Source organism: Chlorocebus sabaeus, chromosome 28, assembly GCF_047675955.1.
Source record: "Chlorocebus sabaeus isolate Y175 chromosome 28, mChlSab1.0.hap1, whole genome shotgun sequence".
Lineage (NCBI taxonomy): Eukaryota > Metazoa > Chordata > Mammalia > Primates > Cercopithecidae > Chlorocebus > Chlorocebus sabaeus.
This window is the reverse complement of record NC_132931.1, coordinates 20,696,730-20,713,725: the sequence shown is the minus strand read 5'-3', so window position 1 is coordinate 20,713,725 and position 16,996 is coordinate 20,696,730. Positions and strand designations below refer to the sequence as shown.

General features: G+C 59.6%; 1 protein-coding gene across 3 annotated transcripts in view; it reads right to left on the bottom strand.

Annotated features, from left to right (window-relative positions):
* Positions 1-260: 260 nt before the first annotated feature.
* Positions 261-16,996, bottom strand: part of CHLSN (cholesin) — a 131,132-nt gene continuing 114,396 nt past the window's right edge. For all 3 annotated transcript variants that reach the window (XM_008018888.3, XM_073012886.1, XM_008018886.3), the window contains 3 exons: positions 11,286-11,479; positions 4,005-4,086; positions 261-1,017 (listed from right to left, as the gene is read on the bottom strand). In XM_008018888.3, the coding sequence (XP_008017079.2) occupies positions 838-1,017; positions 4,005-4,086; positions 11,286-11,479 (456 nt within the window). In that variant the 3' untranslated portion in view covers positions 261-837. The remainder of the gene's footprint in view (positions 1,018-4,004; positions 4,087-11,285; positions 11,480-16,996) is intronic.

The following is a 16,996-nucleotide window of genomic DNA, read 5'->3' as shown; positions in this document are numbered from 1 at the left end:
AAGTGTGTGGCTCGATTCTGTGTGGCCTGAGTGTGTTTCCTGGCAGGGTCAGTCACTGCCAGCACTGGGAAACGGCCGGCCTGAACGCAAGTGGTCAGCCAGCACCCACTGCCAGGAACGCCACACACAGAGAGCCCTGAATGGCATCCTGGGACGGCCACCACTAAAGACGGAGTCTCAGCCCGGGGCGCGCTGGCATGGAGGACGCGCTGGCATAAGGGACGCGCATTCTGCAGTCCACAGGCAGAGGACGCACCGGGCAGAGCAGGACCCACGGCCCCTGGTGGGTCGTGTTTTATTTCAAATGCGGCCACAGAGACGGTTTCTGCATAGGTGAGTGATCTGACTCCACAAGCCCCCAGCAGGGACTCCCCATGACCAGCAGTGAGGCTGTGTGGGGTCAAAGGAAAACAGGGAACAGCCAGGCCCCTGGATGGACGCGGGCAGGGGACCGGGAACGCGGCCCACACAGGGGGATGGGGAATCAGGCGGAAGGTGCAGGTTTGCAGCTGGCAGGAGGAGCCAGCGTGGCCCAATCTCTAAAATATTCCTGGTAGAAAAATAGACATTTCCCTCCCAAGCAGATTCCCAGGGCTCCAGGGCCCCTCCAAGGCCAGGCGTCTGGGTGATTCCAGAGCGTCCACGCTCTGTGCTGAAGGCACTGAACCCGTCGTCACTGTCACAACTGTCTCCGGCCAAGGAGGGTCTGGAGGACAGAAGGGGCCCTTGCGAGGCTCTGGTGCTGGTGATCCCGGCCCCCACCGCCGGAGGAGCTGCACCCTGTGTGGTCCGAGGCCGCCCTGCGCTGGGCAGTGGCCCCGTCCCGCGCTGAACCCACTAGGAGAGCAGCTGCAGCACCTGCCGGATGCGCTGGACCCTCCCTGGCAGGAGGGGATCGGGGTCCTCCTCGTCCAGCTCCCGCATCAGAGCTTCTGCCTTCTGCACCGTCAGCTCACGGGCCCGGCCCTGCAGCCCCTCCAGGTAGGCCAGCATGGTGGAGAAGTGCTCATCGGGAACCTGGACAGGGAAGAGACCGAGTCAGTCAGGGGCAGGGCAGGGCAGGGCAGGGCGGGGCCGCTGAGCAGCAGGAGACAAGATGCTGCAGCCAAGGACAGACACCCTGGCCTCAGGTTTCTGTCCTCCCACCGCAGCCCGAGGGAGCAGGCGGCCTGGCCACGGACCCTGCCCCAGACACTGCAAGAAGAAACGCCGGTTAGAGGCAGACAGAACACTGAATCAACCTGTGGCTAAAACAGAAGCCACGCGGGGGGAAGGACATTTCAAAAACATTGTAAAAATCCTCGGAAAAATGAGAAAACACGACACAAATAAAACAGGGGTAAGCCATGATAAAATGTGCACTCGGAACAAAAAGCCGCGTAGGCTCCTGCACTTGGCGTGCTTTTCTTTCCACTCAGGGTGGCAGTGGCCAGGTGGTATCTCTTGGTGGCCTGACCCTTGTCTGCTGGTGGTGGGGGCTCCTCTGTGCAGGCTCGCCGGCCACCTGCGAATCTGCTCTGCAGACGGGTTTCCCCAGGTCCCTGTGGCAGCAGCTCTCAAAACTGGGCTCTTTTCTTTTTTTTTTTTTTTTTTTTGAGACGGAGTCTCACTCTGTCGCCCAGGCTGGAGTGCAGTGGCCGGATCTCAGCTCACTGCAAGCTCCGCCTCCCGGGTTCACGCCATTCTCCTGCCTCAGCCTCTGGGTAGCTGGAACTACAGGTGCCCGCCACCTCGCCCAGCTAGGTTTTTGTATTTTTTAGTAGAGACAGGGTTTCACCATGTTAGCCAGGATGGTCTCGATCTCCTGACCTCGTGATCCGCCCGTCTCAGCCTCCCAAAGTGCTGGGATTACAGGCTTGAGCCACCGCACCCGGCCCCGGGCTCTTTTCATTATTGAGTTAGCAGAGTTCTCATTCATGTGGGACTTGCAAACGTCTCCCATTCTGGAGCAACCATTTCACTTTCTGGCTAGTTCTGCATGCAGTGCAAATTCTTAGATGCATTTCTTTTCTTTTCTATTTTTTTTTTGGGCTGGTCTTTCTCTGTTGCCCAGGCTGGACTGCACTCCACCTCCCAGGTTCAAGCGATTCTCCTGCCTCAGCCTCCCAAGTAGCTGGGATTACAGGCAAGCATTACCACACCCAGATAATTTTTGTATTTTTAGTAGAGATGGGGTTTTGCCATGTTGGCCAGGCTGGTCTTGAACTACTGACCTCAAGTGATCTGCCCGTCTCAGACTCCCAAAGTGCTGGCATTACAGGCGTGAGCCACCATGCCTCGCCACACAGTCTTAGATCCTGATGAGGATGCTTTCTCGACTTTTTCCTTTGTCACTTGTGCTTCTAGAGCCACATTTAAGAAACCGTTGCCTCACCGAAGGTCATGAAATGGACTCAGGTCTTCATGTAAGAGTTTTGGTTTTAGCTTTTAAATTTAAGTCTTTGATCCATTTTGAGTTAATTTTTGCATATGGTGTGAAGCTGGGGGCTGCATGCATTAAGTATTAGCATATTTGTAAATATGTACAGTTACAATACATGTGGAATAAAAATGTATAAGTAAAATGCACATGTGTGTTTGTAAATATGTTTATGACAGTGTAAGATACTTTGTGTGTGTGTGTATACACACATATAAATGGCTTTGCCTAACCAAGAATTATTTTTCTGTATAAAAATTTTTGTATAAAGTTTACTTTTGGTAATAGTAACATATAAATAAAACCCTGTAAACTTCGGTTAAAAAAAAACAAAGCCAAACATGGAAACCCAGTTGTCCTGGGCTCTGTTGAGAAGTTTCCTCCACGTGGAACGGGCTTGGCCCTCGTGCTGGAATCAGCTGCCCTGGGCGTGAGGGTTTCCAGGCTCCCCAGGCTGTTCCAGTCACTTCTACTTCCAGCTTTGCGCCCACCCCAGTGTCATGATGACAGGAGCACGCAGTAGGGCTTCCAATCGGGATGCACATGTCCTCTGACTCCGAGGAGAGAGAATGGCTCGAGCCCAGGAGGTTGAGGCTGCAGTGAACTGTGATCATGTCACTGCACTCCAGCCTGGGCGGGACCCTGTCTCAAAAATGCCCACAAAAAACCAACATCAGCAAAATAATGAAAGCGGCTGCAGGCTATGCCTGGAATGTCCCAGGGCTGTGAGTGGGGCCAGTGGGCCTGCCCCGCTCTGAGAGTCTGCACACACAGGCACGGCAAGAGAAAACCGCGCCCTGCCCTCGGCGCACATGCACAGAGCACGCAAAGCCTGGTCTCTAGTAACATGGGCGCAGGAGAGCTGGTAAGGCAGAACCGTGGGCTCCGCCAGCCTCAAAGGACACGGGCAGCTCCAGCCCACCTCCCAGCAGTCGGGTTTAGTTCAGAATTCTGTCTCGTTTCATTCTGTGAAACCCATCTCACATCCTGCCCCTGAAAAGGACAGCTGCCCACACTTGCATGTGCAGACATGCGTCACACACACACACGTGCAGACACATCACACACGTGCAGACTCACGTCACACGTACACATGCATGTGCAGACACACATCACACGCACGTGCAGACGTGTCATACACATGTGCACACACCACACACGTGTAGACTCACGTCATACATACACACGCATGTGTAGGCACACGTCACACACGTATAGACACACGTCACACGTACACACTCATGTGTAGACACACGTCACACGCACACATGCACAAGGGCAGGTGGCCTCCCTAAGGTCGTCCTGTGTTGGTTTCTGTCCTGAAGGCTGGCGATGGGGCTCCTGGAGGAGGCAACGCAGCTCTCTTAGAACAAGGGCACCAGGAGACCTTCCCTGCAGCGGGCCCTGAGGGTGGCCCTTTCAGACTGTGGTTTCCGCTGTCAGGGCCCCAGTGTGCACAGACCTCAGCCCCCGGGAGACACGCCCGCCCCGCCGTGCACGGACCTCAGCCCCCTGGAGACGCGCCCGCCCCAACGTGCACGGACCTCAGCCCCCGGGAGATGCGCCCGCCCCGCCATGCACACACCTTGTCTCTGTCATACATGTGGAGCAGGAGCCACGTCTGCCTTGTCTTCTGAAACCTCCAGTTCTTGTGCTTTTGGGCCCATCTAGGGAAAGGAAGACAAACATCTCAGGGTGCTGGGCAGAAGACTCCCGGGTGCCTGTCTGCCCTGACAGATCTGGGACGCCTCATCTTAGGAGATGGAGCCCCACCAGGCGCTAAACACCAAGGCCTCGGGTGAAGGGTGAAGGGGGTTTTTGGAGCCCCTCCCCTGCCCGAGGTGAGGAGCCGCAACCCCAGGCCCTGCTGCTGCCTGCCCAGGAAGCTCGTGGACGCCACTCTTACCGTGGCCACCCCACGGCTCACGACTGCCCCCAAGTCCCCATGGGCTCCCCCGCCCCACGGGTCACACGGATTTTACAGGGGAGGGAGGATAAAACGAGTTTCTCTGGGAGGAAAGGGAGCAACTTAATTGATGATGTACTTTCCGTATGAAAATGGGAAGACGGTGAGGAACACTCCTGAGTCCAGGCCCTCACAAGGGGGCAGTGGGCCTGGGGCCACAACCGCCCCGCCCCCACCTTGCTCCTGCACTGGGGCCTGTGGACATCAGGCAGCTGCCGGACGGAGCGAAGCCGGCGCTGTGGCTAGGGCAGGGCCAGGCAGGGTTTAGTCCAGAGACCTCTTCCCAGACACGTGTTTCCAGGGTGAGGTAGGGCAGCCGAGCCCAGATGCCTCCATCAGTGTGCAGGCCCAGGTCTGAAGACTGCAGGCTCAGCACAGGCGAGGGCCCTGAGCCTGCTGTGAGCACTGCCCAGCCCGCCTGTCCTCACTGCCATGTGGGTGAGTGGGGTTCTGTGGGTGGGGAGTCCTGTGGGTGGGTGGAGTCCTGTGGGTGGGTGGAGTTCTACAGGAGGGGAGTCCTGTGGTGGGTGGAGTCCTGTGGGTGGGTGGGGTCCTGTGGGTGGGTGGAGTCCTGTGGGTGGGTGGAGTTCTGTGGGTGGGGAGTCCTGTGGGTGGGTGGAGTCCTGTGGGTGGGGAGTCCTGTGGGTGGGTGGAGTCCTGTGGGTGGGTGGGGTTCTGTGGGTGGGTGGAGTCCTGTGGGTGGGGAGTCCTGTGGGTGGGTGGAGTCCTGTGGGTGGGGAGTCCTGTGGGTGGGTGGAGTCCCACGGGAGGGGAGTCCTGTGGGTGGGTGGAGTCCTGTGGGTGAGTGGGGTTCTGTGGGTGGGTGGAGTTCTGTGGGTGGGGAGTCCTGTGGGTGGGTGGAGTCCCATGGGTGGGGAGTCCTGTGGGTGGGTGGAGTCCCACGGGAGGGGAGTCCTGTGGGTGGGGAGTCCTGTGGGTGGGTGGAGTCCCGTGGGTGGGGAGTCCTGTGGGTGGGTGGAGTCCCACGGGAGGGGAGTCCTGTGGGTGGGTGGAGTCCTGTGGGTGAGTGGGGTTCTGTGGGTGGGTGGAGTTCTGTGGGTGGGGAGTCCTGTGGGTGGGTGGAGTCCTGTGGGTGAGTGGGGTTCTGTGGGTGGGGAGTCCTGTGGGTGGGTGGAGTCCTGTGGGTGGGTGGAGTCCCACGGGAGGGGAGTCCTGTGGGTGGGTGGAGTCCCGTGGGTGGGGAGTCCTGTGGGTGGGTGGAGTCCTGCGGGAGGGGAGTCCTGTGGGTGGGGAGTCCTGTGGGTGGGTGGAGTCCTGCGGGAGGGGAGTCCTGTGGGTGGGGAGTTCTGTGGATGGGTGGAGTCCCACGGGAGGGGAGTCCTGTGGTGGGGAGTCCTGTGGGTGGGGATTCCTACGGGTATGGAGTCCTGTGGGTGAAGAACCGGCTGTGTACCTGGCTAGGTGACACACCAGCCCCATGTGGACTGACGCAGGGTTCCTGCGTGATGAGAGGAGCCTCCAGGGAGGTTTAACTTTAGTTCCTTTCCTTTTAGACAGCCCCACGTGGTCTGCTCCCCGGATGTCCGATCCGGCCAGCACGGGCCCCTGTGAGGTGCACCCGGGCCAGCCAGGCCATGGCGTCTGCCTGCTGGGGGCTGCCTCCCCGCTGCAGGGCAGGAGTTGGCATCTCAGCTCTGCCACCTTCTAACTCCCCCACCTTGAGCTGCTGCTTCCACCAGCCTGTTTCCTCCTTGGGAACCTGGAGCGGTGACCCCACTTCACGGGTGTTACCGGAGCCCACGCACGGCGAGTCAATCACAGCTGCCCTGCACACTGCCCTCCCATGCGGCCCAAGGCCACAGCACTGCTGCCCACGGCCCTGAACCAAGGGTGCCTCTCTCTCACCCAGACCAGGCAGGCTTCAAGCGGAGCCCGTCTCCCTGACCACTGAAGATAAGCCGTCCCGCTCCTGGCCTTGTCACTGGGGGAGCAGACACAGCGAGGGGCAGGAGAGGGGCTCAGTGTCGCCTGTGGGTCCCACAACGCTGGGCGAAGCCTCCTGAGTGATGGCCGCCTCTGCCACTCGCCCTAGGGACCGGTCCCTGTGCAGTTGCACAGTTCACAGGACACAGTCCTCTTTCTCTCCGCCTAGGTGGGGCAGGAGACAGGAGGCCCCACCTTGGAAAAGGAAAGAGAACAGCCAGAGAGAAGTCCCTTGTCCCCAGCACAGCAGGGACCACGGCCACTGCAGAGTCATCTGTCTACAGCAGCCCAGAGAGAAGGGCCTCTTCCCCTGTGGTACTCACCAGCTGGGTGGAGAACCAGGGTCCCTGCTAGCCCACTGGGCTTAAAAAACAAAAAGCGGGGGCAGCCAGGCACAGTGGCCCACGCCTGTAAGCTGAGCACTTTGGGAGGCTGAGGCGGGCAGATCATGAGGTCAGGAGACTGAGACCATCTTGGTTAATACGGTGAAACCCTGTCTCTACTAAAAATACAGAAAATTAGCCGTGTGTGGGTGGCACACGGCTGTAATCCCAGCTACTCGGGAGGCTGAGGCAGGAGAATCGCTTGAACCTGGGAGGCGGAGGTTGCAGTGAGCTGAGATTGCACCACTGCACTCCAGCCTGGTGACAGAGCGAGACTCCGTCTCAAAACAAACAAAAATACCCCCACAAAAATCGGGGGCTTCTTGCTGAACCCCCTTCCAAAAGAAAACAGAGGGGTTCTCTGCTGAGACAGCATTTGAAGCCAGCCCACAGCCACAGCGTCCACGTGCTCGTAACGGCAGCAGGAACTGCCGACTGGGGCGAGTTGATGACCCAAACCCCACAAAGGCCTGAGCGGGGCTGGCGCAGGCAGGGGCCGGGTCTCGTGGGTTGGCCGCTCCTCCGATACTGGGGCTGGGCTGTCCCTCGGCAGCAGGGCAGTGGGCCTGGGTAGGGAAGGACCCCAGGAAGCATCTCCTAAGCCCCACTGATGGCATCGTTTGGCCTCTGCTCTGGCCTTTCATTCCAGGGTTCCAGGCCCAGAGGCCACAGGCTGCAAGGAGGCTACAACGCCATGCTGTGCTGGGCTCCGTGGGGGGCCTGAGGAAGGGGGGCTTGGGCTGCCCCATGGCCGGAGTGACTTGCTCTCGTCCCTCCGCAGGTGAGTGGGGGACCCTGTTCCGGCTGGATCCGTGCGGCCCGGGTCCCAGCTCCTCTCTCTCCTGTGGGGGCACCACTTCCCGCCTCGAGCAGACCCAGGCAGGGGGTCGGCCCCTGAGAACAGCGAGCTCAAGCCTGTAGGGACCTGGGAGGCAGTGGTCACCTCACCACCCGCCCCCAATGTGAACACCCAGCAGTCGTGGCTGAGGCCCTGAGGCATGCTGGTTTTCTTCTTTCAGCCATATGGAAAGTAGACCTTCAACTTTCCGTGTTCAGCATATAAACTCTTCTTTCTCTTTAAGACGGAGCCGGCTTCCTGCTGACAGCCATGTAACTACCACAGTGGACCCCGCAGCCCAAAGGCCCACGGAAAGCAGAGGGACCGCCCCCAGCATTCCCCAGCTTCCGCCCACGCAAGGCCAGAGCAACATGGCTCCGAGCTGGGCGACCAAGCCCAGGGCCCCTGCTGGGGAAATGAGGGGACAGTCACAGCCCAGGGAAATAGCACACAACGGCCACAATCCCCCACCCCAGCCCTGCTGCGCAGCTCCCACCAGTCCCAGCTCCACACAAAGCCAGTAGTACCCCAGGAAGGCTGCAGAGGAGCTGAACCCTTGAGATGCCAAGAACAGCCCAGGGTACGGTCACCGGTCACAGGCCAAGGTCACTGTGTGCGGACGCTGCCCAGCCTGCGACCTGGGTTCTAGGGACGGGACATGAAGACCCCACGGGTGCCGGGTCCACGCGTCTGGGGGGACAGAGCCTTCGGGGGATCTGGAGGGGAGACTCCCAAGGCATCCTGGAATGGGTGGGGCGCCCCCGGAGAGATGAGAGGAAACTCTCCACCACGAGGGCTCACCAGAACAATTCGGGGTGTCCTCCGCACAGAGCCCACCGGCCGCAGATGGCTTTGCCTCCAGAAGGAACCCCTCGTGGAAAGCCCATAATGGCCATGGGCCACGGCAGCCAGCACGTCCTTCCTGAGTGCCAGCCCAGGGCCTCTGCAGGGGGAGGACAGCTCAGGGGCACCTACCTTCACCTCTGCCCGTGCTGGGGGCTCTGTGCTGGGCCAGCCGTGGCGTGGCCGATGGTCCCCAGCAGCCCCCAGGCTAAGGGCATTCCCCTGTGGGAATCCCTTGGCTTCCTCTCTTTGGAAAACCCCGAGTTGCCAGGGATGCCGTGGGCGCCACACGTCCACGTGGGCTCTGATCTGGCAGCAGATGTGGCTGGGCTTGCGGTGCCCTTGGAGACCCCCAGGAAAGAGGACAAGCTCCTGCCCGGGTGCCCATGTCTGTGGCTGGCCCCCTGGCGTGTGGATCCCAGGCCCTGGAGGAAGCGCGCCTGGGAAGGGGCTGCTTCGTTTTTCAGGAGTAAGGGTCCCCCCTCCTCCCACATCCAGGACACAGCGCCTCCGCACAGGACTTGCTGCTTTGGGGTTGCGAGTAGCGCGAAGGAGCCACGGGAAGGTCCCAGAGGGTGAGAGGAGGGTGAGGCCGAGGATGGGAGCAGGGCGGGCTCCCAGGCACCCAGGACGTTCCTGTGGGGAGCTCGGAGGCTGTGCCATCACGGAAAGGGAGCCAGGGCGCCTCCAGGGTGAAGACCAGGGAGTGGCAGCCATGCTGTGGAGCGGCTGGTCCCCCCTCCTGCCCACGTCCCCAACGTCCCCCTCATGCTAACAGAGTCCACACTGAGAGCAGCCGAAGGCACCGGCAGACGTGGGGAGGAAGGAGGACAAACCCCGCCCACCCCTGCTCCCTGCTCGCCCCAGGCGTCAGGGCAGGTCCAGAACAGAGTCACCTGTTGGTGGAGACAGGAAGGGCGCAGGTGGCACAGCCGCAGGCCCCAGTCGCCCTCTGCCTCCCACAGGGAGCCCACAGTCCATTCCTGTGGCTGGCGCCTTCCAGGCCTGTGTCCAGCCACTCCTCTGTCCAGCCCACACCCCACCCACACCTGGGCTCAAGGCGCTGCACCAACGGCCTCCAAAGCCCCCTCTGTCTACAGCGACTGACCCTGAGGTGGCCTGTGGCCCTGCCTGCCGAGAAGCAGGAGTGGGTGCAGGAGGCAGCGGCCTCACACCACAGCCAGCACCGTCCCCTGGGCCAAGTACATTCTCGGAGCAGGAAAGAGCTCTTGGAGTAGCCCTAGGTACCTGGCCTCAGCCCCACGTTCCCCAGGGAGGGGGAAGCTAAGGCTCCAGATAACTGACTGGTGCAGAGACCCATGATGACTCAACTGGTTCCAGCCGGATTCACTCAACGCTATGGCTGAGCTCCTTCTGCAACCCTCCAAGGCAGCCTAAGCTCTGAGAAGCAGGAGGCTCACCCCCCGTCCCCATTTCCTGAGCCCAGCGCTGAGCCTGGTGCAGGGTGGCCAAGAGACCCTCTCCTGCAGGTGGAAGGCCGTCCTTGGGATGCACACACAACACACACGTCCACACACACACACATATAAACACACATGCACACATGGTTATACAACACACGTATACACATGTGTACACATACGCATACACACATGCACACACGTACATATGCACACACGTACATATGCACACACGCATACATAACACGTACATACATGCACACACGTATACACACTCGCACACGTATGCACAACACACGTATAAGTGCATACACACACATGTACACAACACACGTAAGCACATGTGCACACACGTATACAAAACACATACACATATATACAATATGTACACGCACACGCGTGCATACATATACACAACATGCGTACACACATGCACATACACGTATACACAACACACATGCACACACGTACACATGCACACATGTATTCACAATACGTATACATGTGTGCACACACGTATACACATGCGCACACATACACATGTGCACATACACATATATACAACACGTATACACATGCACACACGCAGTATACACAACACACGTGTGTGCATGCAGTGTGCATATCCATGCAAGCCCCCCTGTTCATTCTGCCAGCTGCACAGCCGCACCGGGCGTCGTCTCTCTGAGGGGCTCCCACAGAGGTGCGGCTGGAGTCTGTCCTCCTGGGCAGAGCCAGCACCCCCCACAGGACCCCCTGCTCCTCAGGGTGACCCCATCACAGGGACCGGACCCACTTCTTGTCTCTGAGGAAGCCAGCCACACAGACGCTGTGACACCCCTTACTCTAGGCACAGTCAGCACTCAGGGAGACCGACAGAGCGGACAGAAACGGGCAGCAGCCTGTGCTGGTGAGCACCGGGGAGGTGGCCACGGCCCGCAAGGCTGCGGAGTCCACGCTGAAGCCTCTGACCCCTGCAATCCTGCCTCATCCACCCAGCAACGTCGCAGGCAGCCGGGGAGATGGAGATGGCGCCCTGCGCCTGGCACCTCACGATCCCCGTCTCCCCGCTCTCGGGAGGCAATGGCGCCTCCTGTCACTGTGAGTGAGGGCTGAAGGCCACCCCGAGTTCCCTCCTCCTCACCCCCGCATCCAAGGAGCACCCAGGCTTGGATTCTTCCTGCGGTGAGCATGGCTGGGACGAGGTTCACCATCGGACCCATTTCTAAGAGCACAGTTTCGGGCAACCCCTGCACAGGTGGCAGCTCTGCTGCCGCCTCTGAAAGTTCCTGAAGGCTCTGAGCCATTCAGACAGAAAAGTCAGTGGCGGCAGCACAGGTCTGGCATGAATGCTAATGCCCCACTACTCTAGAACCTTCCACACAGTGTGTGCGGGTGAAGGCTGTGACCCCCTCGGGCAAGGGTGGAGACGCATGCCTGGGACAAAACTACGTGGGGCAGGGCCGCTTACGCGCAGAGGTAGTCCAGGGCCAGCTCAGCTCCCGAGCGCCTGGCCGGCGGGTGCTGGGCTGCGAGGCCTGCCTCCCGTAGACGCTGCCTCTCCTCTTTCTTCCGTTCCTTTTTCAGCTTCCTTTCCAGGACCCTCTGCTCTTCTGGGGACAGCTCCAGCTCTGCGTCCGGCACAGGCCTGAGCACAGCTCCTCCCTGAAAATCAAGGAACACATTAGACTTTGGAAATGGAGGGTATCCAGAGACAGGTGCGCTGCCTGGGGCTTCCTGAGCCCACCCTCGCCTTGGTAGTGGCCAAAAAGCTCTGTCCCCAAGCACCGGCCCGGCCCTGGCCGACACCATCCTGTTGAGCCCGTGCTACAACAAAGAGACAGACGGGTCACGTGAGGATGGCCAGTCCCTCGGGCAGGCGCCAGGTGCCAGGGCTAACGGCCCAGAGGCCCCTTCCCCACCCCCATCCACCTACCACAGACAGACTCTTGCCTCCAGAGGCTCTGTGAGGCCCTGCCCCACCCCGCAGGGCGTGGGAAGATCTGGGCCGGTCCCCAGCGAGGGGTGAAGGCCTGCCTGTGCCTGTTATCACACAAGCCAGGTGCTGGCCTGGGACATGACCCAAATCCCGAGGTTGGTGCTTGGGGCCTGCTGCTTTCGGGCAGGTCACTGGCCACCTGGCTCCGCCTGGGCTGCAGGCTGGGGACAGGGAGGGCGACCAGGACCCCAGAGGGAGGGAGAGGGCCCGCTGTGACAATGTGTCTCCAGCCACATCTTGCCAGGAAAGCACAGGCCCTCCGTCTTGCCCACCTTCCCCTAATTAACAAAAGAAGCGGATGGCGCAAAGCGTCAGAGCCGGGGCAGCTGGGCCACAGGGTGACCACGAGGTGACCCCAGCCACTGTCCACACGCTTCATCTTTCCCGGAAAAAGTCAGAACATCAGTGTAGACTCTGGGCAAGGCCAGGAGCCCAGGGAAATGGTTTGGGGCGTGGGAATCAGAACCAGGCACCGCCCACCACGAGCCAGGGCTTCCAGGAAGGGAGGCTGGGCACGCACAGCCCACACCTGTGCATCCCACCCCAGGGAGAGCAAAGTAAAGTGAGGCAAGGTCCCCCCTCCGACAGATATATATGCAACCCACCCCCCAACACAGACACACGTTCACAGACTCACCCCTGACAGCCAAACACAGCCCCCATCCCTCACCCATGTTCCCACACCGACTCACACACACCCACAAACACACACACCCACACCGACATCCACCCAGCCACACCACACCCACCCACCCACATACCACACCCACATACACCCACACACCCACCCACGCACACACCCACACTTACATACACCCAGATACATCCACACACACCCAGATACCCACACACCCAAACCGACCCACACCCAACACACCCACAGACACCCACGCACACACCCACACCCACAGACACCCACGCACACATACCACACACCCACTCACACCCACATACACCCAAACACACCTAGACATACCCACACCCACCCACACCCAACACACCAGACACTGACACCCACACACACCCAGACACTCCCCCACACCCACATCCACACCCCCCACACACCACACCCACTCACACCTACACACCTACATATGCCCACACATAGCAACACCCAGACACCCACACCCGATAAATCCACACCCAAACACCCACACACACCGACACCCACACACACCCACGCACAGACCCATCCACATACACCCAACAAATCCACACACAACCAGACACCCACAGACACCCAAACACCCGAAGACACCCACACTCAGATACCCAAACACATCCACACACACCCAACACACCCACACACCAGATACCAACACGCACACCCAGACACCCACATACCCACACCTACACACCCACCCACAGACTCCACACCCACCCACACCCACACCCACTCACCCAGACACCCACACACCCAACACTCGCCAACACCCACACACCCACAGACACCTACACACCGAGACACCCACACACCCAGACACCACACCCAGACACCCCACAAACACCCACACCGATACCCACACACCCACCCACAGACACCCGTACTCAGACACACACCGACACCCACGAACACCCACAGATACCCACAAACACCCAGATACGCAAACATACCCACACACCCACCCAACACACCCACACCCACACACCCAGACATCCACAAACACCCACCCACCCACACACCCCCACGCCGACACACCCACAGCCACACCCCTAGAGCCTGCCAGAGGTCCACAGCAAGAGGCAAGGCCTGGGGGGCGAGGGGCACCCACCCGGGCAGGTGCCCGGCACAGAGAGGCTGAAGAGTCCTGGTGGGAAGGCCTGGGCCGCCCATACACACAGGTGGGGGGCTCCGAGACCCACCAGGCCAGGCCCGTAGGGCTCTGAGGAGGGAGGATTTTCATGGTAGGGATGTGGACACCCCCAGGGAAGCCTGGTGACTGACCGGCTCCAACCAGCTCCACGTCCACCTCCTAGGCCCACAGCTGCCAACGGGGCAGGCACAGCAGAACACCCGGCCCTGAAAGGCAAAACCCCTCCCGGCACAGGCCCAGCCTCTGCCCCCGCCCCGTGGGCCACGCAGGCCGCCGCTGATGACGCAGGGCAAGGTCCATAACACTGTTAGGGCTGCAGAGGGGCCGCTGCAGTGGCCAAGGGCCTGTCAGCCCACATGTGTGGGCCACCTGGATAGGACCTGAGCAGGTGGGCAGGCCCTGTGGCAGGGTCCCAGGTTGGCAGCCAGAGTGGTGAGGACAGGGCCAAGGCTGTGGGCAACAGCAACGCAGGCGCTGGCCTCGGATGGATGGCGAAGGGGACCCAGGCCGTCCCATACAGGGGCCAAGCGGGGGACCTGCAGGCCCTGCTGTTTCTCGCAGGCTTCCCGAGTGCCCTGTGCGGGGCTGTTTCTTGTGTCAGGCACCAGCCTGGACGCTGTGGAAACAGCTTCCTTCACACCCACCCTTGCTTCTGGCCACCGGCACTCCTGAGCTGACAGGAGTCACAGCCCAAGTCCCATGCTCCCGAGGGAGCCACTGTGGCCACGAGGCGGGAAGCTCAGGAGCGCCACCCACTGCCCTGGGCTGTACCTGACACTGGCCAGTGCACCTTTAACTTCTAAGTCACCGATGAACCCCGGAAATGATTTCAGTTGAAAAACCCCAAACTCCCGTTTCTGTGCTGGGCCTCAACAGAAGATGCAGAGGCAGGTGGAGTGAGGGAGCCGCGCCCAGACAGCCATGGGCCTCGGCTCCACTCCGTGCCGTCGGCTGCCCTGTGCTCACGCTCGCTGTCCTGGACCAGGCGATTCCCCAAGGCTGTGACCATGACATGAGTGGCCCCAGCTATCTTGGGATGACACAGGCGGGCCCCGGGAGGGTGCCAGCTGGATGGGGCCGGGGGGAAGCAGGTTCGGGCAGGCTGGAGGGCACAGTCCGCGCGGCAGGGCCAGGGGGAGTGGGGGCAGTGTGGGAGGGTGGTGGGGCCGCCAGGACCCGCGCTTCCCCTGCTTGGCCTGCACAGTCTCTGGCCCGGAGAGCACAGGTAAGCAAGGCAGGACGGCCGTCACCCACGGATGAGCAGCGGACAACTTTCTCCAACTGCCACCCACATGCCGACCCTCCAAAGAACGTGGGTTTCATTGGCAAACACTTTCAGCAAACTTGCCACTATCATCACATAGAGCTCCCAAAGTTGCCCCTAGGGCTTGTAAATTACCTAAGTACACACCAAAAACTTTTTAAAAGAATCCAAGTGTCAGCCAGGCGTGGTGGCTCATGCCTGTAATCCCAGCACTTTGGGAGGCCGAGGCGGGCGGATCACGAGGTCAGGAGATCGAGACCATCCTGGCTAACATGGTGAAGCCCCGTTTCTACTCAAAAATACAAAAAAAAAAAAAAAAAAAAAATTAGCCGGGCGTGGTGGCGGCGCCTGTAGTCCCAGCTACTCGGGAGGCTGAGGCAGGAGAATGGCGTAAACCCAGGAGGCGGAGCTTGCAGTGAGCCAGTATCACGCCACTGCACTCCAGCCTGGACAACAGAGCGAGCCTCCGTCTCAAAAAAAAAAAATTCCAAGTGTCAAAAGGCCTGTGAGGGCCACTTCTACGGACTTGAGTTTTAGGCCTAGGATGCAAAGCCTGGCGCGGCGGCCAGGGCTCACTCCAGGCTCCTGCTGGCTGCAGGATTCTGGGAAGGGGCAGACCTCAGGCCCGTTGGAGCCCCTCTAGGTCCAGTGTCCACCCCACAGACCCTGCAGGCTGGGGCCACTCTCCAGGGAGAGGTGTGCTGGGAGGCTTTGAGCCGAAGCTGTTAGGGCAAGAGTCTCTCTCCTAACGTGACGGCTTTCGGACACAGATGGGACGGGCCCTGTGGAACGAAGCACTGGCCTGTCACAGATGTGTGATGTCTAAAGCTGGCATCTCTGGACCATCCCAGTGCAAGCAGAAAACCGTATAAAAGTACAGTCACCCTATCTCAATGCTAGGACAGTCTCCAGCATTTCAGACTTGACGACATACAGACACTCAAATGACGTATAGAAAAATAAAAATTCCAGCCACACATTCTCTCCCCTGTGGTTAGATATCTTCAGGATTACATTCGAAAACGCATAGAGGCCGGGCGCGGTGGCTCAAGACTGTAATCCCAGCACTTTGGGAGGCCGAGACGGGCGGATCACGAGGTCAGGAGATCGAAACCATCCTGGCTAATACGGTGAAACCCCGTCTCTACTAAAAAATACAAAAAACTAGCCAGGCGAGGTGGCGGGCGCCTGTAGTCCCAGCTACTCGGGAGGCTGAGGCAGGAGAATGGCGTGAACCCGGGAGGCGGAGCTTGCAGTGAGCTGAGATCCGGCCACTACACTCCAGCCTGGGCGACAGAGCGAGACTCTGTCTCAAAAAAAAATAAAAAATAAAAATAAAAGAAAACGCATAGAACAATTCAATGTGCATGAAAAGCTTCACACAGGACATGCACCCACACAGATAAACTGCAACCCTAGGACTGGGATGGTGACACGGCCTGTCACTGCACCTACACTGTATTTCACAACGTGAACACTTGCACAGACTACCTCAAGCAACGTGGCACATGCGCAGTGAAACACGAAATCCTTACCATCAGGCAATGAAAATGTTCCCTGTACTCAGCAAACACACTGAAAACAAACCAGAGCCAAACCCTACAGGCTGGGAGGAGCAAAGTGGATCAGTGGCCACGGCAGCTTCCAGAGGAGAGAGCCCTGAGATTCTTACAGAGAAGCTGACACTGTTTAAGAAAATACAACTGCATGAAAACTACATTTTTCCTTTACGCCTATAACTCCTGGCAAGAGACACAGAGAAGAAATAACAATCATTTGATTTGAAAAGGTTCCTGTAGACTTGACTGAGGCAGCAGAGCCCCAAAGGCTCCCTTCGGCCCACCCCGCCCGTCCATCCGTGTGACAAGGGCCCGTCGTGAGCCGTGCTCCCAGCGTGAGATGCCACAACGCACTGGCTCTTCCTGGAGATGTCCAAGGCGGGTAACACGTGCCAGTCGCATCCCAACCAAAAGAACCGGCAAAAATAAAACCATCATCATTTTCCAGGTTTCTGAGCTTAAGCCAACAGGAAACGCGGGAGAAACACGCGGGGCTCCATAAAGCCGGCCTGGCACGACTCTGGCACCAGGTTCCTGCACTGGACA